The sequence below is a fragment of the Micropterus dolomieu genome, linkage group LG18 (genome assembly GCF_021292245.1).
Source record: "Micropterus dolomieu isolate WLL.071019.BEF.003 ecotype Adirondacks linkage group LG18, ASM2129224v1, whole genome shotgun sequence".
In the NCBI taxonomy this organism is placed as follows: Eukaryota; Metazoa; Chordata; class Actinopteri; order Centrarchiformes; family Centrarchidae; genus Micropterus; species Micropterus dolomieu.
In genome coordinates, this window is record NC_060167.1 from 33558615 (window position 1) to 33583761 (window position 25147).

General features: G+C 41.1%; 1 protein-coding gene across 1 annotated transcript in view; it reads right to left on the reverse strand.

The window, feature by feature from the left end:
• The window catches only part of LOC123956437 (band 4.1-like protein 1), an 80705-nt gene that overhangs the window by 19503 nt on the left and 36055 nt on the right, over positions 1-25147 (reverse strand). Inside the window, exons 2-10 of the mRNA XM_046028619.1 lie at positions 16965-17092; positions 15561-15728; positions 8674-8778; positions 3248-3290; positions 2980-3055; positions 2413-2631; positions 1948-2035; positions 1707-1859; positions 242-339 (exon numbers count right to left, since the gene is read on the reverse strand). Of these exons, the coding sequence (XP_045884575.1) occupies positions 242-339; positions 1707-1859; positions 1948-2035; positions 2413-2631; positions 2980-3055; positions 3248-3290; positions 8674-8778; positions 15561-15728; positions 16965-17003 (989 nt within the window). The 5' untranslated portion in view covers positions 17004-17092. The remainder of the gene's footprint in view (positions 1-241; positions 340-1706; positions 1860-1947; positions 2036-2412; positions 2632-2979; positions 3056-3247; positions 3291-8673; positions 8779-15560; positions 15729-16964; positions 17093-25147) is intronic.

Genomic DNA, 25147 nt, shown 5'->3' on the forward strand with positions numbered 1-25147 from the left:
TTGTTTCCTCGCACCTCCTGCACACTCGCGTAAAGGTGAATCAGTATTCATCAGATGACCAGTAATGCTGCGGTGGTCATGAAAGTAATATGAGCTGAAGAGGGGCTACTGTATGTTTAACAAAGCACTGCACAATGAGTGTGGTAGCATCTGATGAAGCTGTTCACAAGGAAGTGTTTTGTTTGCCTTGATAGGGCATTTAACGGGAACCTCCCAACCATGAAACAAGATCAATTCTTACCGGAAGAAGGTGTGATGCTCAATGCAGACCTTCCACAGCTTCTTGGCAGCTCTGTGGTTAGGAAGCTTAAAACCAATTGTACTTTCAAACTGTTCATACTGGAGGGGAGGAAAGAGAGAGGACAGGGAGACAGACAAATGTGAAGACAGGTGCATCAGGTGTGTTCACTCTGTTTTGCTGAAGGCCACCTCTGTACTTCTCGGTGGACTAAATTTTGGGCTAATACAGTAATTTAAATAAAAATAAACTAAACCAGTACCACTGTATAAGCACAGGGCAGAACGGAGCAGATGAAGGCAGAAGAAGGATAATATCCAATGTTCAGACACTGGGAGCAAATGGGAGGAAAACTATTTCATGGGTCTATATTTACACTCTTTATCCCTCTATTATGGCTGTGGCTGCAGCTGCAGCAGCTCTTCTGAAGAGGCTCTTTATTTGGCTCGATCACAGGCTCACTGTGCGGCTCTGTCACTTGACTGGGTCTGGCCCAGACAGCCTGTCACACGGAGGCTCAGCATGGAGGATAAGCTGCAGCACTGCACAGCACAATAAGGAAGGCCGGAATATAGTCCCTGACCGTGCAGAGCAGCAAAACTGGATGTATAAAGCAGATGATTTTACAGCTTTCTGCTCAGCACCACTGACCATACATGTCTTTCTGCAGTGGCTTTCAATGGTAACAGCCATGACAGAACGTCAGCTATACCAAAAGGAATAGTTCGACATTTTAGGAAATCGGCTTATTCGCTTCACAAACAGCTAGTCTGGCTCTATCCAAAAGTAAAAAAAACCTACTGGCACCTCTTAAGACCACTATTTAAAACATTAAATCTCATTTTAAAAACCAAAGTGTGAAAACAGGAGCTTCCAGGAGTTCAAGGTGGATATTTTTTTAACTTTTGGTAAGTCTAGCTGTTCCCCTTGCTTCCACTCTTTATGCTAAGCTAGGCTAACAGGCTGCAACTTTAGATTAGATAGATTAGACATGAGAGTGGTACCAATCAATCTAACTCTAGACATATTCCAAAACTATCTAACTATTCCTTTAAAGGAGTAATCCAGTGATTTAGTATTGCAAATCAATAAAGCTTGTGAGAGACAGATTTAAAAAAAAAAAAAAAAAAAATAGAAACAAACTGAAACAGCAGAGGCCCTTTTAGTTATGGGACAAGCTCGGGAATCACTGGGTGCTACACTTCCCATAATGCAATTCAATAGACTTACTCCTTTCCAAATCCACACCCACAATTTGTAATGCTTTCTGTTATAAATTTGCATTCTCCAGGCCCAAACCGGATGACATCACGTGGTTAATTTCTCAATCTGACAAAAAATCCTTCAATGCAACAGAAGACTTTACACAGCTGTGATTGTTGAGTAGCACAAACCATGATTTCTTTTGAACTTTAATGTGTAAAATGGATAATGTACTCCTTTAATTATCCTTGACCGTGATGCATACCTCTCCAGGTCGTATCTTGATGTAGAAGTTGCTCCTCTTATAGGAGATCTTAAGGATCTTTGGCCAGGCAAAGCGGTTGATCCTCAGCCTATCACGGTAAATGAGCAGGCCGTTGGCACAGACACCCAACATTATGTCAATGCCTTCAGAATCCTACAGGGAACAAGGGATGGCAAAGAGGCAGAAATTATTTAAGAAGTACACTTTCATGCAAATGAAACTAACTTTCAAAACAGCCAACCTTAGCGTGATGCAGGTCCACCCCGTACATGGAGAGTTTCTTCGCATTCTCCAAGAAGTTAATTTCAGCCTCTGCTGGAGTCATCCCCCTGTGGGCATAATAACGGTAAAATCTGTAACCAACAACAACAGGATTTCTTGAATAATAAACACATAATCTTGCGCAGTGGGATCAGAATTATCTTTATATTTATTTTATCTTCAATTCTAAATTCCTCCCATCCATGCCCCCAAGCATTATATTTGGGAATATGCCAAAGCGTGTGCCAGAGCGTGGTGAAGACCCTCTAACTGAGAAAGTGTTCTTGCACAGGCAGGACTTGCACTGTGTACATCTCAATGGCAGGTGGTGCAGTGATAACATCTATCAGCCACGGAGTGTTTCGACACAATGGAAAAGTCATCAGCCGATCAAGAGATTTGTGGATAGATAAAAGACTGATTTAAACAACAGTGTGTCCAGTACTTGTAGTTTCGATGCAGCTCCATCACCCTCTCCTCTAGCTCGCGAGTCTGATTTGGGGCAAAACGGAAATCGCTGACGTAGTCGGCGCCATGGTCGTCCTGGTCATAGTCCCCCAGCTCAGCTTGAACAGTGTAGGAGCCCAGGAGAGCGTGAGTGACGAACGAGCACGGCAGACGACCTGACAGCATGTCATCCCTCAGCTGCAGACACAGGTAGTATCTGTCAGATGAGACAAAAGGGGAGGGGAGGACAGGAGGGTGTTGGCAGTCAAACAAGCCTGAGCCAAGGCAAGCTCAAACAAGTATTCAGCGTAGTTAATCCATGGCAGTTAGTAGCATTCCAGGTCTAATCCTCAAAAAGGAGTGAGGGATTTGGGTTGCTTTGACACCAGGGCAAATAAGCCATGAAAATTGTAACAAAACTTTAATGTAAACACACATCTTCAGGAAAATAAAAAAGGCTTGTGTAAGCAATTTCTCCTCTGATCTGAAGAGCCCCTGACAGCACAGCCCGTGGAGATACAAGTGATGATACTGTAGGAGTGCGTGAGGTAAAGACGTATTTTACCTGGTAATATCTTCAGTGAGCTGGGAGGGGTCCGGAGGGTAGAACTTGACAGCGAAGGCAAAGTGCCATGGAGAGTCTGAGGAGAAATTACAAGGAAGGTAACTACAGTCTGTCTAGGGAAAATGTAGCTAAGTTGTGTTCACAAGCCAATGGTGGAATTGTATCTAACAGATTAACACAAAACTTTTCATCACTTGCAAAATTTGACGACTTCACTAATTGTATATTAAAACATTTATCAGCTCAGCTACTTGGAAAAGACACTCACTGCGCATCTGCTTTTTGATCTCCTTTGAGGGGTCCAACCAGTTCTGAAAGACAGAAGGCAGAATTCACACAGGGCATCCTGGAAACATGGCTAACACACAACACAGTGTCACATTTTGCTCTAATTGCCATCAGCGTTCCTAATGAAAGCCTTTCCATATGGTTAAATTAAGAAACTTAAGTGCTAAGCCGTTCAAATGTGCAGGGTGCGGATTTAATTCAAGCACCTGTTTCTTCATTGTGCTGCGAAATCCAGCCAGCCAGTTACCTATAAGATCTCATCACATCCGATCGAGCAGTGAACTGCCTCGCCTATAGGGGCACCATTTAGGATATGGTTGCTAGAGCATCACATCAGTGGTGCAGTGCAAATCAAGCTGTTTAGAGGCACAGCAGCACACAGACAAGAGAGTAAAGAAATACCTAGGTAAGGATTACTCTAACCCTGCCAAATCCAAGTAAATAACAGTAAATAAACAGTAAATCTACTTTTTGTTTGAGTTTTTTAAGAGAACATTTATACATATTGAAGTTCCAGTGGGGTTTACGGTGTATCCAGTAACTCGGTTCATCTCTGAAGGTTTATGGTGTTCCATGGACCCTTTGCATTGTTTCCCTCCCTATATATTCTTCCACCTATAATATACTCCAAGTTGATTTCCTTAAAAGTTATCCACAGATTTGATATCCTATATATAGATAATGGGGTGGTGATGGCCCAATGTGTCCCTGAGCAAGACACTTAACCCCTAGTTGCTCCAGAGGCGTGCGACCTCTGACATATATAGCAATTGTAAGTCGCTTTGGATAAAAGCGTCAGCTAAATGGATAAAGGTAAATGTAGATAAATATCTATCTTAGAGACATACTCCATATCAGCATTCCATAATAAATATATTGATTGTCAGTTTATCTTGACTAAAGAGGTCAAATCTCCAGCAATGACTTTTTTGTGAGACAAACACATTTCACATTGTAACCTTCAACAGAAGATGCACATCTCTGCTGATAACTTAAAAAGTGCATCTTTAGTGTGGTCTACTTTGAACACACTTGTGCTTTGTAGGTTATATTTATTATAGGTGTCTCCAAAATGTAAAAGCTAAGATAGCAAATACAGCATTGAGATCCATTACAAAAACACTTTTGGATATTTTTAACATCTCATTAAACACCACTAAAAACAGGTTAGAGATCAGTCAACTGTCTGAAAAAAACTATTAACGGCAACTAACAACCAGCTAAGGCTATCCAAGAGATTAAATTGGCTTTGAAATACTTGAGGATCTCGCTGGGGTATTTTCTTACAAACCCCTTAATTTAAACATTATAAAAATGCAGGACAAAGAGAAAATGTTCTTTGAAGGACAAGAGCAAATCATTCTAAACGGATATATCACAATGTCCTCAATGATGCTGATGAATGAGGTCCATACACATGTTTTGGTACTGCCCATTAATATATAGGGTAACATGGGGTAAGAGATTTTCATAGTTTTTGGTTAAAGTAGTAAAATCCCCCACCCCCACCCCCCCACCCCCCGAAAAAAAACAGGTCTAAAGTCACCGAGTATTTCACTGTTTTTTAGTTTAGCGGTAAATTACTCAGATGGTAAGAGACACGCTGTGCGCATTTACGCAAGAGTCATAGCAGTGTAACTTCATTAATTATTAAAATCTCGGTCGAAAGGATTAGTCAGGATCTAATGTTAATTTGTGTTCTGTATTCTTCTACACATCCAAAAGGTCTCACACAGTCCAGGTTCATTCAGTGAAACTCTTAGGAGTAAACCAACCGTCCTCCTGATTAATCCGGAGCTCCATCAGAGTTTGTAAATTATTTCAGAAGCTATAAGTTAAATCATGTTTCCTCTGGAGAGTTTCCTCCGTACTGTCATGTCACATTTATGACAGGTTTTTTTTTTGTTAAGCTGCTTAAATGCCCTACAGTGTTTGTTGTGACTTTATTGCACACATGGAAATGTTTAAAATGAGTGACAGCAGCCTCTCTAAACATGAAAGTAAATTGTAAAAAAAAAAAATAAAATAAAATAAAAAAATCGTGCAGCAAAAAAACACAAAATAAAGAAAAAGAGGTGTGACCCACAAACAGTTCATCATAGTTTATAATGATGCAGCGCAGTGAGGATCCAGACGTTTCATAGAGGAGACAGCGTCTGTCTGTTAACAGACTTCAGTCTGCAGTGGAGTTCAGACACTTCACTGATAAACCACAGAGCTGCAGAGTGACATTAGGCTTTATGATCAGAGAGGGTTTTTATATCACGTCCACACTTCTGTCCATATCTCCCCTCTGCTGTGAGTCTGCAAATCAATCAATCAGTTGATGGTTTTAATAATGCGCCATTCATCTGTCATTATAATAGCAATGCACCACCAAGCGCAAATGGTTTTTAAGGGACTGCAAAATGACGCTCTGATTGGTGTATTGTATGTCAGTCCCAAAACACACCCGTGACTAATTCACAGTACAACCCTTTTGAACCATGCTCCTGGCATAATGACCATAATTATTCCGCCGTTAAAATAGCAAAATTGGAGTTGGACACGCCCCACGCTTCACTAAAATAGGGCCCTTAGAATTAATCGTGAGCGGGATACGAATGTCTGTCAATTTCACTCAAAATCACACATGTTGATCTTGTGGTGGCATTAAATTAAAAGCGAGGCAATCAAGTCGTCAAATCCTTTTTCTAGGTCAACGAAGACAAAAAATTCCCCGAGCACAGCAACACAATGAGGTGCTGGTAGATAGCAGGATAAATCTATGAAAAATCAAAAACAAACTACCACACACTGATCTGACTTACTACTTTATTTGTGAGCATCGCGTTTCGCCCATTGCTCCTTCAGACTCACACAGTGAAATTACAAAAGCACTTACAGGTGTGTTAAGTAGATCCTGTGCAGGTCATGTGACAAGCACAATCCTTTTTCTAGGTGTTGAAGCTTTGCGTTGCTTTGACACTAAAGGGAAATGTCAGGGGATCACCAAGGATATTTGTACCAAACTTTGTACCAGTCTATCCAGTAGTTATCAAGATGGCGCTGGATTACAAGTCAGGTGATCTTCACAGTCAGTACGTTTCATCCTCTGGGGACCACGAATGTTTGTACAAAATTTCATGGCAATCCATCCAATAGTCGTTGCGATATTTGAGTCTGGACGAACCAAGTGACACTGCCATCCAGTGAGCCATGCTGCTAGCGTGGTTAAAATCTGTTTTTAAAAATCAGTTAACCTAAAAAGAGAATATAGTAATTCTAAAAGAATAGAAGTCTAGTCAATTGGAGTTAATATAATGTGTTACTTGTCTTTACACACACAAACACCGTCTTCACCAACCTGAACACCACGCAGCAGCTGCTTATTAATGCTCACAGTCTTTTTGGCGGAATCAAGAGCATGAAAGGTTGATACAGCAGAGTGCAATCCTGTGGCCATGTTGGGAAAACTTCAAGCATCTCTGGCAGCTCGAACTGTGCCTTCATGTACGCGCACACTCACATAAACAGACACAAATACACATACTCCTCCGGTGTTTAATCAAACTGCTAAAGACTTTAATGAGCCGAAGGCATTTATCGTCCCCCTGAATCTATCTTATATTAGCCAAGGCCAAAGAGCACTCAATTAGTAAGGTGCTCTCTGCTGCTTTGCTTTTCTTCTGCAGAAAAGGAGGAAGAACTTTTAATCGCTGACTGTTCAAGGCTTCACTCTTGCTTTTGCAACCTTAGTTCATAAAGCAATCACACGGAATAAATGTTCGCCCAAAGGGCAAAGATTAAATCCTCGTTAATACCAGCTGAGACAGAGAAAGGGCATCTGGAATGACAAGGCTTGTTCGGGCTACCAATCAGCAATGACCCCAGACAGTAGGCTGCCCTCTGATGAGCCTGTCTAAGCCATAGCATTACCTAAACTCAAAGAGAGGAAAATATTGGAACTTCAAGTGTTAACAATCTCTAACACCCCGTTTAACCTGTCCGTATGGGCCGACATCACGCTCGATCCAAAGCCTCAGCCGTCAGGCACGCATCAAGTCACAACATGACGGCTGACAAAGAATGCATAAGCTGATTATGGTGACAGAGGATACACTCCAGATGTTAAAAGGGACTTAGTCTTGTCATTTCGGCCATCTTCAAAAGGCAGGAGGTTCCTCTGTAGCCTGTTGCGTAGTCACATATATACATTTAGGGAGGCTCACATCCATCAAAACCCAAACCCCACATCTGACAAAGAGCTCTGATGTGAGCCGACAGCTAGGACCCATCGTTTCAGTATCAATTTCTTGATTAAATGATAATAAGCCTGGTCTGTGCAGCCTAACAAGTCAACAAAGATCAGAGGTAAACACAGGCTGAAATGTCAAAATGATTTGTGGGCTGATTGAAGTTTAATGTATGTACACATTTATCAGACGCAGAAATAATGAAACCTCAGAGGGCAGAACCAAATAGTCACAGCATTTCTGACAAAATAAAGTCAAAATTAAAATATTTACTTACTTCTTGTAGTGTCTAGCAGGGTGTCAAACCTATCTAGGTTATTATCACCCAACTCTGCCGTTGTAGCTTTTACAGTTTTGGTTTAGTCTCACCATTTACATTACATTTACTCATTTAGCTGATGTTTTTTATCCAAAGTGACTTACATTTCCCCCCTGTACTTTACCTGAAAAAGCCTTTTAGCCATACTGATTAACTTACATTAGCTGGTTATTTAGCTTGTCGACGGTTTTTGCTGCTACAACCTTACTTGGTCTGGTTTAGATAGCTATAGTCATGTACAGTAACATTAACTGACATTACTGAGCTTTTTTTTATGACTCTCTTGCTTGTGCTATTGTTAAACTGTGTTTTAGCATGTACCTTGTAATTGGCACTTGCCACACTGACTGTTGTTCAGTAATAACACTACATTACATTGCCTGCTTTAAAGTTAAAACTTGCTTATAGCTATAGGCTAAATGCAAGCTAATAAGCTAGCATGCTTATACTCCAATGTGCCACGGTTATGAAAGAGAAAAAGTCATTTTGGCCAAACTTTTCTTCTTACATATTCAATGGACACTTACTCAAACTGACATTATTTATACCACCAGAGCAGCTCTGCCTCTGAAAAATATTTGTATAACTAAATTTCATACATCTTTCAAACAGTAGATGAGGCATTTTATCATATTTTATCCAACTGCACACGTTTTTCAATTGCCTGTTGTCCAGACCCAGACAGATCATGGAAATTTCCATTTTCCATTCATCGTTGAATGATGGATAGTGCACCCCTGAGAGAGGCGACCCAGCCAACGAGTGAGAGGAATACAGATTGTTCTGTGAGCAACGTGTGTGAACACGTACTGAAAACATCCCACAAGGTTATAGTGGCACATAATCACTGACCTTCTGGGTGTCTGTGTCGGCAAAGGTCAGACCGAAGTAGTCCTTCTCCAGCAAGTTGAGGTGCTCACACACCATGTCCATCAGGGCCTGTCCTTTGGAGTGTTTCTGCCAAGACAAACATACATGACACAGCAGTGGCAAAAAGGTCAACAACAATGCAGAAGGATTCTATAATATATTTCTGAAATACCATAAGTGTATAAGAGTTTACTACTGGTATAGCTCAGTTTTATTGGGAAGAATTGTGGCTCACCAATCTCAGACCCCATTAGACATCTGTGCTTTTCAAGATTGCTTTCCTGTTCTCTGGTTCTGCGCACAATAAAACAGCTTAACCATTTGGTGTTGTGTCACAGTCCGTGTGCATCAAACACTTGCCGGTGAAAATGGACTGTGAATTACTGGGGAAAATTGGTCTTTGTACTGTAGGCAGATATTTCTTCTTTTCAATTTTTTTTCAGGATGCACAAATTGTTCTTTTTGTTCACAGTACTGAAGGAGCCTTGGGCCTGTTTTGGCAGACATCAGTATATCCTTTGTATTTAGCCTGGGTGCCATAAGTACACCAAAATAGAGAGGTGGAATTAAACAATTCAGCCTGAGAAATATGGCCAATAATGGCAATTGTTTTAACCAATCAATCATTTTTTGGATACATTTTTCCTCATTTCTAATATTGAGGGACATTTAATGCAAACACTATATTTTTAAGTGAGATTATCTTATTAACTTGTGTGTGTTTGGAGTATAGATTATCTTAAAATAAAATTGGCAAATTTATTTATTTTTGCTGTCATTTTCAGCTGTAACTGTAACTTTTAAAGATATAGTTAAACGCGGTGGTCTAACCTATCTGACATTTATACAGTGCTTATTTTATGCAGTGTGTTGCTTTGCTATAGTCTTTGACATACAAAATCTACCCAACAGCAACATCTCATCATCGGTCAGACTAGTTTTAGCTTTCCATCAAGTGTTGTTACTAAGTAGTTAAAACATGCAATTAAGTAATCATGAAAACAGTCAACATGTTGCTGCCACGTAATTGATGCAGGGGTTTTCTAACGCCAGTGTGATTGGTTCTATATTCTCAGAATTATCATCACAACTAACATCTTTCTGATGTGATGAAATAATATTAACAATCGCACATATTGTACATTTATAGCAATCAAAGATGTGCTGGGCACAGACAAAATAAAAATTTATGAAAAAGAGCTGAATTAACTCCATCATTATTGGTCAAATGTGTCATCAAAAGTGATACTTTTGCAATGTCCAGTATTAATAAACAAGACCAAGAGTACAGCTGCGCTAGCAGCCCTGTGAAGCTGTACTTTCAGCTAAATGCTGATGTCAGCATGATAACATGCTCACAGTGACAACAGTGATGTTTAGCAGGTCCTGTTTACTATGTTCACCCATCTTTAGCATGCTAACATTTGCCTGTTAGTAACACTATGAACGCTGGTGGGAATGTCATTATTTTTGCAGATATTTTGTCAAAAGCAAAATTACTGGCTTCCTATAGCTGGCAAAACAATTCACTCAATCATAAAAGTTAGCCTCATAGTGGCGCAAAATGAAGCACACATGCCTCCCAAATTGAAGGTCATAAGTTAAAAAAAAAAATGGATGGCTAGCCTATATGGCAACAATAACACTAATCTTATTTTAAGTCATTTCATTTCCTAGTAGCTACTGAATATTGATTATTTTGCAACTGATTTAAATACATTTAACATTAATTTTAGCCGATGTGCTACATCAGTGTCAGCTCACCTGTCTGCTTTTCAGTAACAATTTGTTTATCTTTCACAGGAGGCTCAGCAATATGAGCACAGCTAAATGTATAAAGTGCCTAAGTACCTCGCTTCCGCCCCATGGGACCTTATTTCGGAAAAAATATGTACATCAGTCAATGGCAAGAGACTATTTATTTTGTTATCCCATTTGAATTGTGCCCTGAATTACACATATTGTCAATTTAAAAGACAATTTTGTCTGTTAGCAAAGTTGCAGTTTGTCGTAAAACAGTAGTTACATTTAGTTCTCATCTTGCACAATATACATGGGCAACATGTTAACCCAGTAATGCTAGCTGATCCATTGCAATGTAATCGTGATAGAGGAGAAAGGAGAAGGGAATAACGTTGTGGGAGAGAAAAAAGTGAGTAAAAAACACCACTACAAAGAAACTTTCTTTTGCCTCCTTCATCCAGGTTTGGCACAGGCAAAGAACATTTTACATTTACATCCTGCCCTGAATGTAAGCCAGGGTGAGATCAGCTAGCGGCGGCTTCACGTCAGAGTCTCCAAATGTATCCAATAACACCAGAAAAAGTCGCTGTATTTGTCACTAGTCGATTTTTTGAAAAAAAGTCCTCCCCTCGCTAGAGGGGTCTGAATACTCGTTGGCTAAGTTGCTAAGTTGGCAATACTGCGGCACGGCTAGCTGACTGGCTAGGCTAGCTTGCTTTCTGAAAACACTGACGTAATTAGGCCATTTAAATGATGAAAAAACAATAAACAAATATGAAAAGTAAACTTTATCAGTCTGTAAAAAGCTAACTATGAAGCGTGGCTAAAATAAAGATGAAACAGCAATCTAATCGGCGGTGAAGTTAATGCTACTGTAGAGATGACAGGAAGTCAGCTGACGTACAAGTAGTCAATTGTAACATTACACACAAAACATTTTATACATTTGACAGTTATTTATGATGTTACGGTATTTATTTAATCCTACGAAAGGACAAAAAAATTAAGACCTTTGTAAATGAAATTCAATACTTTTAAGGCCTTATATTGAGAATATTAAATAGAATACTTTTTAATACTTTTAAGACCCCACATGTACCCTGGTTTAGCTGTCCAATAGGAGGAAAGCCAACTCTCAGTTTTGTCGGTTCCAAAACAATCTGATGTTTGTTTGGCCTGAAGCATATACAACTTTGTTGATGGTTCTTATCCTTACGTGGAGTCTGTGTTATGCTGGGAGCCGGTCGTTTTATGGTCTAAACGGACTCCATTTTGTTAGCTATGGTGTTGTTGCTGTGAGTGCAGTACAGATTCAGCGGGCGAGACACTGGGGAGTGTCTTTGCATAGAATTAGGCATACTCGCCGTCAGAGCCAAGGCAATAAAAAAGTGATTCATTTTATTTAAAAAAATAACATATAGCCCCTTTAATAATCCTGAATAATACTGAGATGATCCAGTCTATTCGCTCTCTGCTCTGGAGCAATTAAGTATTCAACTTTTCAAAAACAATGTCAGCGTTGCCACCTGAATGGATACCCAAGAATCTTGGCAGTATAGAAAGACAACTGACCGGCATGAAACTCTAAATTCTACCCAAAATCGCCATGTTCTACACATTGGCCCAGGCAGGCTTGACCATGCAGATTACATCCAAATAAGCAGAGGTACAAGAGAGGGTGGGTAAGGGTTTGGCGCCTGCTCTTCTGCGCAAAGACCACATGGAGACTCCATCATGCATCCATGACAAGAGACTTTAATTAACCCCTGAATGCGGCACCTCCTCCAGTGAGAGGACTCCCAAAGTGTGGCTTGCCTGCTCGCAATGCTGTTATTACCAACTCCTGAAAGCAAGTGGGAGGTTCAGATATGGCAGGCGTGATGTTCCACCCCAGCAATTAAAGACAGGAAACGAGAACAGGCCTAACAAGGTCTAAGGCTCTCACCAAATTAGAATTTAAAAAATATGGGTTGACAAGAGGCTGCTTTGTAGATTCTTCTCTGGCAATGATTGGCAGTGCTGCTAGGGCAGACAAATGTTCACAGAGAGTAGTTCAGACACAGAAGGTTTCATAACCATAATGCAAACTATTGTTGTAGAGTGGAAAAGGCCCAAAGGTATTTCTGAATGTTTTCACAGTGCTGAGAGAGAGGTTGGTGCAAGCATAGCATTCCTGATGTTCTTACCTCACACACAGTGGCACAAAAAAGGAGCGCTCCACCCAACACCACAACACACACACACACACACACACAATGTTTCATGGACTTGTGTATAAGTGTCCTAAGTTCATAATGGCATGCTCTTCTATTTCCTCCTTGGCTGCACCTGGCTTGCAACCATGTAATAACTCTAGATTTCCTAACACCCTGTCTGTGACCTGTGCTTAACTCTTTTATTGGACAAAAGGAATATCCAGTGACCTCAGTAACTACATTAATTACATTTTCTTATACTTATCACTATAATGCTTTACAGTATAGTGTCGTCTGTTGTTCTGGAGGAGCTTTCAGAAGTCTGAGAAAATAACCCTAACAATATCAGGTTATCTCAGACTTGACTTGAGAGTTTTTAACAGAAAGGTTGTGTTAAGAATTTGGAAGGTAGATTTTGAAAAATGAGTCATTTGCTTTGGATTGGAGGTTCTAACATAAGACAGCGTCGAGTTGTCTTCATCTGAAATTTAGGATCCAGTGTTTTTAAAACTCGGGACTGTGCCGCTTCGATTTTGACCATACATTTTGAATCAGTCTATGACTCTCCCATCTTAGTGTAAGTGCAATGCTAAATCGCTGGAATGCTCCTTAAAAAGCCTGCAGCAGACTAGCTTAGTTTAGCATAAAGACGGGAAAAAGGGGAAACAGCTGGCTGGCTTTTTCCAGAGGTTCCAAAATCTTACTACCAGCGGCTCTAAAGTTCACCAATTAGCATGTTGGATCTTGTTTGTAGAAAAACCAAAGTGTAAAAGCACTAAGTTGTGTTTTTTATGGGAGGATTATGTATCAGACATTTACTTGGCTGGGAGGGAGCAGTGACTTCCTTGTGTCTGCGCTGCTTTCCCGGGCAACCTCCCAGTGATGACAAGACTCCAAGAAGTCGAACTGTTCCTTTAAAACAAGCATTACTTTTGTTGGCATGCAATGTCTTGTGGCCGTGCAGATAATGACAGCACAAGTAGCATGATGTTGTTACTGTATAACACCTTAAAACGTCTGGCTTCGAAGCAGCACAGTCCCGACTTTTAAAAGGAGAGGGTTGATGTAGATTTCATCAACCCTCTCCTAACCATAAATGCAACCAAATGTTAACCATTAAGATGGCAGATAAGAAAATGAATAATAATTCTTCAATCACTTTCACATCACGTTTTGCAAGCCACTGACAAAAACTTTTCCTACTGATAAGGGCGCCAGTACCCAGTACTCAACATGTATAGTGCGTCTCCAGTCCCAGTCCATGCTGGACAGAAGTCTTGCTGAAGAAATGTAGAGGCAGGTTACTGGACTGTGACACAGGCTGGCTGTCACCAACTGGCCCAGATAAAAGACTGATTTAACTCTCATCTCAGGTACAGAGGCAGTGGAGTGCCAGACAGATGCATCATCAAAGTCATCTCCACAGTCAAGTACATGGATATTAATTCTTTGCACCACAATCCTGCGAAAGATATTTTGCCAGAAGTGTATGCATCTGCTAGGTATAAAAAGCTCCAAAATCTCTATGTATGCAGATTCCTTTCCCAGCGAGTGGGAAATGTCCTATTTCACACTGTTGGAGTAATAACAAAAGAGACATCCAGACTGGAGTGCATCCAGAAAAGAATTCACAGTGCTTTTCAATTTATTAAAAATGAAAAACGAATGAAAAAAGCACATGTACTAGTATTCACAGCCTTTGCTCAATATTTTGTTGAAGCATCTTTGGCACCAATTACAGCCTCAAGTCTTTTTGAGTATGATGCTACAAGCTTGGCACAACTATTTTTGGGAAGTTTCTTCCAAAAAACTACTTTGCAGGACCTCTCAAGCTGCATCTGGTTGGATAGGAAGCATAGTTGGCACAGCCATTTTCAGATCTCTCCAGAGATGTTCAATCAGGTTCAAGTCTGCGCTCTGGCTGGGCCGCTCAAGGACATTCACAGAGTTGTCCTGTAACCACTCCTTTGTTATCTTAGCTGTGTGCTTAGGGTCATTGTCCTGTTGGAAGATGAACCTTCGCCCCAGTCTGACGTCCAGAGCGCTCTGGAGCAGGTTTTCATCAAGGATGTCTCTGCACATTGCTGCATTCATTTTTACCTGAATCCTGACTAGTCTACCAGTTCCTGTCGCTGAAAAACATCCCCACAGCATGATGCTGCCTCCACCATGCTTCACTGTAGGGATGGTATTGGCCAGGTGATGAGCGGTGCCTGGTTTCATCCAGACTCGACTCTTGCCAATCATGCCAAAGAGTTCAATGTTCGTTTCATTAGACCAGTGGATTTTGTATCTCGTGGTCTGAGAGTCCTTCAGGTGCCTATTGGCAAACTCCAGGCGGGCTGTCATGCCTTTTACTGAGGAGTGGCTTCTGTCTGGCCACAGGCCTGATTGGTGGAGTGCTGCAGAGATGGTTGTTCTTCTGGAAGGTTCTGTCATGGCAAAGGCTGTGTATACTTATGTACATGTGCTTTTTTTGTTTTTAATTTTTAATGAATTTGCAAATAATTCACACAAACTTCTTTCACGTTTGAGGAAAATAATGAATTTCATCCATTTTGGAATAAGGTTGTAACATATCAAAATGTGGAAAAAGCGAAGCGTTGTGAATACTTTCCAGATACACTGTCTCTTGTGTTGAATGAAGACTTTCATGCTGCACTATTTTTTGTGCCACTGTGTGTATTACAGAATAGTGTAACATTGCTCTGGCTTTGGCCCCCTGGTGAGCTCTCAGCATGGCACCTTTTCTGCTATTCTCTCTAGTTGTTTTATCCGCTCCGGGCAGCACATTACAACAAAGACATCTGCCCACAGAGAAAATTAAAAACTAAGCAAAGAAAGAATGTTGCTTTTCAACAGTTTGTTCAAAGCGTGTTAAGCCTAATTCCAGAAAAGGTGTGACCACATATTGTTTTCCATCATGCATACCTCAATTTCTGCTTCAATTTCAGAGGTGTCCAGCAGAGTCACTTTGAAGGGGACGGTTTTATGTCGTTTGGAGCCTTTCTGGGGAGATCTGAGGTTCTTGTTTGGGGACGTCTTCTCAGACATGTCGTCTGTTTCTCTGTGTTCATCCAGATGCTTGGAGTTCTGTTCCTTAACAAATAAAAACAAAAAAGGCAGTTAAATGACATAGTTTTACATGACATCTGTCATCCCTGGTACCTGTGGATATTTGAAAGTCTGCTAATTCAAATACTGAAAACCACAAGAGTCTGATGTAGATATACTAGAAACTGCACTGACTCAGAGTCATTAGACTAATCACGGAATTACCAGACAAAACAGAAATCAGAAATAAAATATAAATCACAGGAGTCATTAGTGTTTCAATGCCTGTATATAGACTTAAAGATTTTACTGAATGATGTGTGGAACTGTGAAGATTTTAAATTACATTTAACAAAAATAATATAATATACCTTAAAATGTTGTCCTAACAACATCAGATTAAATTACTAAATAGCGTAGATCAGGTTAGCATATTAAACTGCATGAATACTACTAATGCTGAAACACACAAAATCATGGGCATGTCTGTCACATAATGCACTACTTCTCCCCGGATCTTGGCTTCCTCAGAAAAGTTTTAGCAAACTACTGGCTTTTTTTCTGTTTGTGTGTCAGCAGCAGGTTCCTCCTGGGTCCTCCCTTTTCATTTAGATGGCGACGGATAGTGCGAGCTGACACTGTTGTACCCCGCGTCTGCAGGTCAGCCTGAATTTTATTGGAAGTTGATCATGTCATTTATCCATTATTCGGACAATCCTTCTTTGTAATCTTTCATTCATTTTGCTGTTGGGTCCCCTACCAGGGAAATTAGTTACAGTGCCATGGGCTGTAAACTTCTTCACAATGTCGCAATGCGAACAGAAGAAATAAACATGAGAATACTAGAACATTTGTATTTGTGGCAATTTTCTGGGAGAAGTAGTGCATTATGTGACAGACATGTGGGGGTGCCCATATCAATGACTGTAGATATATACATTTAACAAAGTTAGACTTATATTTACAAAGTTTTAACAGATAAGTTTAATGTATCGTTTGGCCCCCTCAAAGTGTTATTTTTGGCAGCTGTGTTACAGCTTGTGATGCTACAGTGACTTGTTTTAGTATTTCTCACGTTTCTCACCTGGTTCACTACTGGGACTTTTACCTTTTAATCTATTTACAAATAGCTGGTGCAACCCACCTAAGTGGCACTTAGAATCGCATTCCAGGTCCTTACTGTTACACTAAAACATACCATTTCCTGTCTTTTTACTTTACACAACCACTGAGAAGTCTGTGGCTTCAGTAATCCATAAGTGCAATTATGGCTGTGCTGACCTGTTTGGCCATCTTGCTGTCCGAAGCCGAGTCCTGCATGCCTGCTGCTCCCTGTTGTCCGAGAGGAGTCCTATCCTGCTCTCTTACTTGTGACTCAAGGTCTGATCCTTCAGCAATATAACACCAACCTGAGAAGAAACAACACAGCAAATATTTTCAAATAGTGTCTTAACCGAGTAGAGCCTTCATTTCAAAATGCCATGTCAAAAGTGTTAATGCATGCTGTCTTTCAGAACCAAAATGCCATAGCGGATATGACAGCGGCAGCTGCAGCTGGAGACTGTGGAAAATTCCAAAGACAATGCATTTACCCAAAACAATAACGCTACTAGCGCCAGGATCACACCTTCATTACAAATTCTGAAAGCTGCAGATTTTTGATACAATACGATTTCCACAGACATAATTCACCTTGCCATGAAGGACATTTACTTTAATTATAAAATCCCCCACTGAGCCAGATAATGATCATCTATTTAAGCAAGACAAGCTCCAGATCACGATTACCAAAAAAAAAATGAATTAGTGAATTAGGCCATGAGCACTACCGTCTGTTCTCATGACTATCAACTGCGCATTCCTTCACTCACAAAGGTGCTAAACCAAAAAAACTGAACTATCACTCATCCATGAGTGGGTATGAATGTTTGTAACGCTCCACGGTGCAATGGACTATGTAAATGCCTAAAATGGTACAGTAGTATGCAGGTTAGCATCATAGTGTTGTCTTTAATTTGTCTAATAAAAATCATATTCAGGCACAAGACAAAGACGCACACAGTATAATGTTACAGTACAGAGGAGCTAAAGCTTGTATATATGTTCTGTGTGTGTAGCATAAAAGGGTCTACAACCTTTGGTGTGAGAGACACAGGTTCAATTCCCCACTGTGACTCATCTACCAATGTGTCCCTGAGCAAGACACTTAACCCCAAGTTGCTCCAGAGGCGTGCGACCTCTGACATGAATAGCAATTGTAAGACGCTTTGGATGAAAGCGTCAGCTAAATGTAGATGTAATTTTATTGTGCAGCCATGTGTTGTAGAATGACAAATAAATGTAACTTGAACACTGAGGTACTGAGGTCAGTTAAGAGAGGTGGGAATTGTGTCTTAACCACTTGGAAGATGCAGTTTGTTAAAGCAATAGTTGTACTACATTATAGGTCGTGGGTTCGAGCCCCGGTCGTCCCGGCCTTTCTGGGTGGAGTGAGTGTGTCTGGTTGTTTGTCTATGTGTGGCCCTGCGATGGACTGGCGACCTGTCCAGGGTATACCCCGCCTTTCGCCCGATGTCCGCTGGGATTGGCTCCAGCCCCCCGCGACCCTGTACGCAGGATAAGCGGTTGACGATGGATGGATGGATGGATGGATGAGAACCACTCAAAATCTGGCCTGTAAATAAGAGGCTACAGCCCCCTTGTGAGGAAGTCCAAAATCAAGCCCATTGTGGTACTCAAGCCCAGAGTGCTAGGTGAGCTAATCAGCTTCATGGGGAGATTGCGTGAATGCTGAGCTGAAATCCACAAACAGCATTCTGATGTAGGTGATTTTTTTTCCCCAAGGTGTTTGAAGACTGTGTGGAGCGCAGTGGAGATGGTGCCCTCTGTAGATCTTTTGGTTCTGAATGCAAACTTGTGACGGTCCAGTGCTGGCTGGGATGTTGTTCTTCATGTGCTGGAGAACCAGCTTCTCAAAGCAATGATGAATGAGAAATGATGAGAAATTAAATGTAAATAAAAACAAAGCCTTTGCTCTGTGATTTTGAAGACACAAAAACTTGACATTCACTGGGAATGATACGGATGGTTTCGAAGAGGTCCTGCTGTTAAACTCCAGGGTGATATTGTCCAATTTTGGCCACTTGTTCAAGTAAGAAAGAAAAAGAAGCTACCGATCAACCCCCAAAATACATGTTACCCTGTGGATAGATAGTTTTGTGATCCAGTGTGGATTTCTTTATAACCACTCAGGGGATTCCCCACCAGATGCCCCATGTGCAGCAAATCACATCAACCTAATGCATCTGGGGGTTTGTGGGCAATCATGGCTGACGAGTGAGGCAGGAACACAACTGGTCCTCACCAGTTCAGAGAAGAGACAATGTCCCTCCAAAACAGGGAAGGTCTTAGCATATTGCATGTGGTTGAAGGAATGTGCCGTCCTCCTCTGCTGTGCTATGACAAACGTCTCCTTACTTACAATCCCAGTGATTTGATAAAAATGGATTCCTGTCCTTGGGGACAAAAGTGAAAAGTGGATTGGTATGTCCACTCAGGGCCTCATTTGACTCTCGCTGTCTGATCCAGATGTGCACTGAGCTATAAGTTGCTTAGTCAATTTTCCCCTCACTCACTGAATCGTGGATATGACTGCCAAGTTAAATCCCTGGCTGGAGAGGAAAAACTCTGTCGGGTATGGTGTTCTGATGGCGAAGGAAGCAAATAGTGAGCGCCACCATGTCTTTCTGTCATCGTGTTCGCCTCCCAGTCTGATTCAGTCAAGTTGAAAATAACAAGCGTCTCCCCTGTGTACGTTGCAGGTGCACACTTTCTCATTCGGTCCAAGTCAAACAGGAGCTGCCATCCCCCCTCACTTTAACATCCACCTGGGCGACATGACACAACGCATTCATCTACAGCCGTCTGTGTAAATAAACCTGTCTGAGCTGCGCTGTGTTCACAGCAACAAATAATCTGAAAACAGCTCCAGTCCGACCATTTCTGATCCCCACTGTGGACATTTTTCACTTCTGTTCTGAACACATTACTGAGCACATAGCCAACCACGACAAGTTTTCTAATCATACCCAAATTGATAGTTACTGTTGCTTTTAAGGGGTCATTAGAAATTTGTATGAAACATGTCAGCCGATAATGAAAAAACCCTTCAAGGACACATGCACACAAAATTGAGAATACAAATCACATAATCCAAAGTTAGTTTGTGGTAAATGGGGTCTCTTATTGAGACATCTCCTCATGTAATCAGATTAATTGCCAAATGAATGCAGATTGATGTCATAGAGCGAGGCAGCACGGCCCTGCGAATGCTTTCATTTCCTGCAACAGACCATTACCCACAATCGCCTCTGTCAGCCGAGCGACCGAGACCTCTGCAGAAAGCCCCTAACAGTGCAGGAATATACTGCCTGTTTCCTTTGTTGCACATTGAGGGCAGTTCACTGACAATGTCTGTCTTTGATATCAGTATATCAGTAATAATGACTCATCACAGAAAAAAGCACATTGTTTCCTTAGAGGGTTAAGTAATGCCACACTTCTCTAACAAGTGTAGCCTTTTCCCTTGTCTCTCTTCAATCTCTCTTCATTTTCATCAGAGGTAAGCTTTAATCTGAGCAAGGCAAGTGGAGAGAGAATGAGACAGGGAGCGCGCATGTCTGTGGAAGAGCACTGGCTCAGCTCCTAGATGCAGTTGCCATGGTAACAGCATAGAGTACTCCTCTTCTTTTTTTCCCCCCACTCCCGATCGTCTCTCACCTCAGAGGAGTGACAGAAACAGAAAGATAAAACACAACAAGGAGGGAAGATGAGAGGCCAAAAGATGAGGCGGCCCAGAAAGACAGAGGGATCAAGGATAAACTGAAGAGATAAGAAGTGACAAGAGGGAGGAAATAAGCTGATGTGGCATCGCGACTCACAGGAAATGTCAAACAGCCTCCCCTCTGGTTAGCGGTGGAGGAGCTGCACACAGCTGCACACGAGGGCGGATGGGGAGTTTGAAGCAGAGACGCAGGCCGGTGTTGCTAACCTCCCTCCGCCGTCCACCAGCAAACATAATCTGCTCCTCATCTGAGCCCCTTTGAAAGACAGTCCAAAGTGCACCTCCTGAGTGCTTTCACTGTGAGGAATATTCAGGCATTGCTATGAGGTCACAGTCATGTTAGCAGTGTCAGGTGGAGCAGAAGCTCTCTGGACAACTACTTTCAAATTATGTTAGGGGAAGGAGGAATGTGGTCAGAGCAAAACTGCATTATTGATGAGTAAAAGTAGAAAGAATTTACAGTATTCCTGTTGGATGGTAAAGTGATGCCTCGGATTCCAGACACACAGAGCTTTACTCCTGTCCTGCTTTGGGTTTCAAATCAAAATGCAAAGTGGAAGAAGTTATTTGAATTGTCCGGAGGTAAAACTCCTGTTTATTTTCTACAAACACAATGTTATGTGACTAATAGGGCTTGGATGGATTTGAAATGTCTGCTTCAATCATCAGTCTAAAAGATGAGCCACTTCATTAATAAAATACCTGGTTGTTTTTCATAAAGTGGTATAAAATCTGCCCACTAAGCTTCTAATCCTATTGTGTGCACTGCCATCGGTAAACTTAAGCTAACGGTTGCTCTTTGTAGAAACCTGATTATTAATTCAACTTGTATCAGTTCAGTTTTAGATTCTTGCTACATTTTTAATTTGTTCCAACTCTTATATGTGTCTGAGATGTGAGTAGCTTTCATCAGTTCATCCAATAGTAACAATCTCAACTTTGAGGTGGCGCTAGAGGAAAAGTCAGGGGGTCACAATGGGACATTTTCAGTGGGAAAAATACTTGGCCTCACATGTGTTTTTGCATGAAGCATTTCTTTCAAAAAAAAAAGTTAAAATGTGATACTGAAGTTTTCTGTCCATATAAGTTAAGTGGGCATCTGTTAGGCAGTAAAATGTAAACATCTCAACTCCGGCTCTTCCCCCTAGAAAGCAGCGGTGCTTCTGTCTGGTGTTTCTGTGCCCCACTCATCCACGGCACACTGCAATATGTCAGTGACAGTTCATGCAGTCACTCAGAAAGAAGCATGATAGGATCAAGGACACTGCTCTCATTCAACAACATCACACATACGGCCTGTCATACACCCTGACAACATCAGTGTAACACTGATGGAAGTCGCTCAGGCATTGCCTAGAGCACTGTTTTACAACGCACCGTGCGTTAAGAGATTTCCACTCTTGTGGTATTCTCTTCCTAAGACAACGATGCAGCCCAAACACCTCTTCTGGCTGGAGTGCCCCCTCATTACTCTGCTGTTTCCTGGTTGAGTGCTGGCAATAGATGATGATAGACAAGGCCTGAGTGGAAAGACTGAAGTAAAGTAAAGACACAACAACTGCATGACTCTTCAAGCTCCACATTCCTGCAATACGTCTGGAATCACCCTAAGAGAAACGACTGCACACGGCTGTTGTAATATTACGCGCTTGCCCTCCTCTCGGCAGAGATATCTGAACACAAAGCCGCAAACTGTTTAGTACTTGGCTATTTTAAATTCCTAGCTCTCGGATGAATGTCAACACACACAGTCAAAGATAGAGAGCAGAATTACCAAGAGCCAGCTCCAGGCTCGATATAAACTGCTGCTGAGACGTCATTCTGTCACAGTGTATCTAATGGAAGCTGACCTTTCTCATGCTGCGCTGAAGACCACTGGTGCATGCACGAGGAGGGACACCGCTGACGGATCTGTACCTGAGGCTGCCAGACGCCATGCACCGCAGGGATTACAAAGCAAGTTTCCCCCCCCCCCCCCCGACACACACTTCTTCTATCGTCTGCCCTCTCTCAACATAGCTACAGGAAAAAAATGCAGTTTCAGAGCATACTAATGGGAGTTTAGAGTATGGAAATGAGGCCATGGGTGTGGGAGCACATGGGTGGTTGTGCAGGCATCATCACGAACCTCGGGGCAGGGAGACACATGGTGGCAAGCTTTGTGACTTGTAAAAGCACTGTCAAAGCCTCAGACCCATAAATGACAAACGGATCTCTGCTTCTTAAAGGCATTACACTTTAAATGCTTGATTTTGAGATATTCTCTTTGTCTCATGTGAGTGCTCAGGCTACAACTGTTAAAGTATCTTCCAAAACAAGTCTTCCAGCAGCTTCTGTTTTTTCTCACCGCCTACTTTATGCCTGAGTAATTATTATTTCATGGCAAGGGCTCAAATTCTCTTCACCAAATGGACATAATTTGAGGATTATGTTGTACTAATTATGAAAAAATACACACTTGTATCCCTCCAGATGCATACTTGTTGTTGCCACTTGCATGTTGCATGTAAATGTATCTTGAGTTTAACACAGCATATGTGTCTCCTGTTTCATCATTTTCTGTCAAAACGCTCTGTCACAATCTTAAAGGCTAGTGTGTAATTGTCTCAGCATGAAGCCTCCGCTGTGCTCCAGTTAATGAGAGACTGACACAATGGTTGCGCATCCCAGACCAGATTCTCTACCACTATAATCCATGAGCGGTAAAATTATTTCCTGTAGTTTAGAACCACAATTACAGCCGTTTTTTGGCTTTAGTAAAGTGCTGATGACAAAAAAAACAGCAAACAGGTCAGTGCGGTTTCAGTAATGTTGCACTCATTTTAGCGCCTGAATGATATTGTACTAGCAAGCCTTCTTACTGTTTAGTGTAGCAGGGTTAAAGGTTATTTGATTACAAAAAAATAAGCATTGTTAAGAAGCTGATAATATTATTATACCACTTGTTAGCCTGGCGACTGTCAGCAGGCAGATTGCCAAAGTGTGTTATTTATGAATACATACATTAGTTGAAGTCTCTTCCCTTAACACTTTAAAGCATACTTTCTATTCATCTCACAATTTCAAACCTATAATACAAGACACTCCAGAGGACTAAAGGACCAAATTCCCAAACATCACTTTGTTCTCCATTAGATGAGATGAGCTTAAATGTGCCGCAGTTCAAATCAAGCTGTCAATAAATCCACATCTCTCAACAATTTCAACCAGGGCTCGTCTGATGACCCAAACTGCTTGAAGTTAGTCCTCATTTTCCCTTTCCCTTTGAAGAAATACACAAAGACTATCCCACACAACACACTCTCTCTTTCCCTTTGATTTCCCTTTATGCATTAGGTCTACATTAATTTAGTTTTCTTTTTGTTCTTATGTATATGTTTCATATTTATTACATTTTCTGCAGTTGTCTTTTTTACTTCAAATGTGATGTGTTTGCAAAGCACTTGCTCTTGTTCTCACTCCTGCAATGTTTTGTACTGTTTACTGCACTTTGTCATTATGTTCATTTTTATGCAGAAATAAATCAACTTGCAATCAATCTGAAAGTAGACAATGATTACAGTCCATTTTAGCTCCTTTCAGACATGTAACTTGATGTGATAACCATTTGAAATGTTGACCTCATGTCTAAATAATGTGTTTTTGTCTTGATTTACTTTTATGTGAAAGTCACAACAGCAATCTTTCTAGAACATAGTAAAATTTCCAACACTGCATATAAACTGCTAACTGATATATTAATTATACTGCATAAGTCGAACAAAACATACCAGGATTTACTCTTCATGTGCATGCTTAACCTTGTGCTGCTGCAGCCATTACATTAAACCTGAATTAATCATCTTAAAACAGCTACTTGCTGCAGCTGGATGCGGATTAGAGCTGCAAGAGTGAACCAAATAATTAAAGCCAAGCGTAAATGCCTGTAAAACCAAAACCACGAGCTGAGAGACACTAAAAAGGGCTGACATCGTAAGCTGAGGTGGCATGGGTGCGTGGGGGCGGCCGATCCAGGGCCGCAACTGAGGGGGCCCCACTACGAGGGACGCAAATGTTTTTTCAGATACTTGTAGACACGACCGCACAAAAAGAATTGCATGAAAACCAGCACTTCACTCCTGGTTTCAATAGTAAACCACCACAAGAATTACAATTACCAACAAAAAACACTACATTTATATTCTAAGCAGACACGTTTAAAAAAAACATAAATCACAAAGTAACTTTTGTATTTCAAACAAATAGGAGATAGGGACTGAAGAGATGTGGGGGAAAGGTATCTTACATTATCTTATTTTATCATCTTTTATTTTATGCAGGATTGACAATGGCAATTGGTACATAGGAGGAAGGATGGAAATAAAAATCAACAAACACAATACTGGCAATATGGTGGTAGTGGGGCGGAGATGGTAATGAAAATGGTAATAAATAATAAATGGTAACTTTGTTTACGCATACACACACATACACATACACATACACATATATATACTCACACCTGTTCACATGTACACTTAGATCAAACACTTAAATCACTTTTATGTCACTTCTGGAATTATGGATTTACAAGATTGCTCACTACTGCACTATGTTGGTTTGTATATGTCTGACTGTTAAA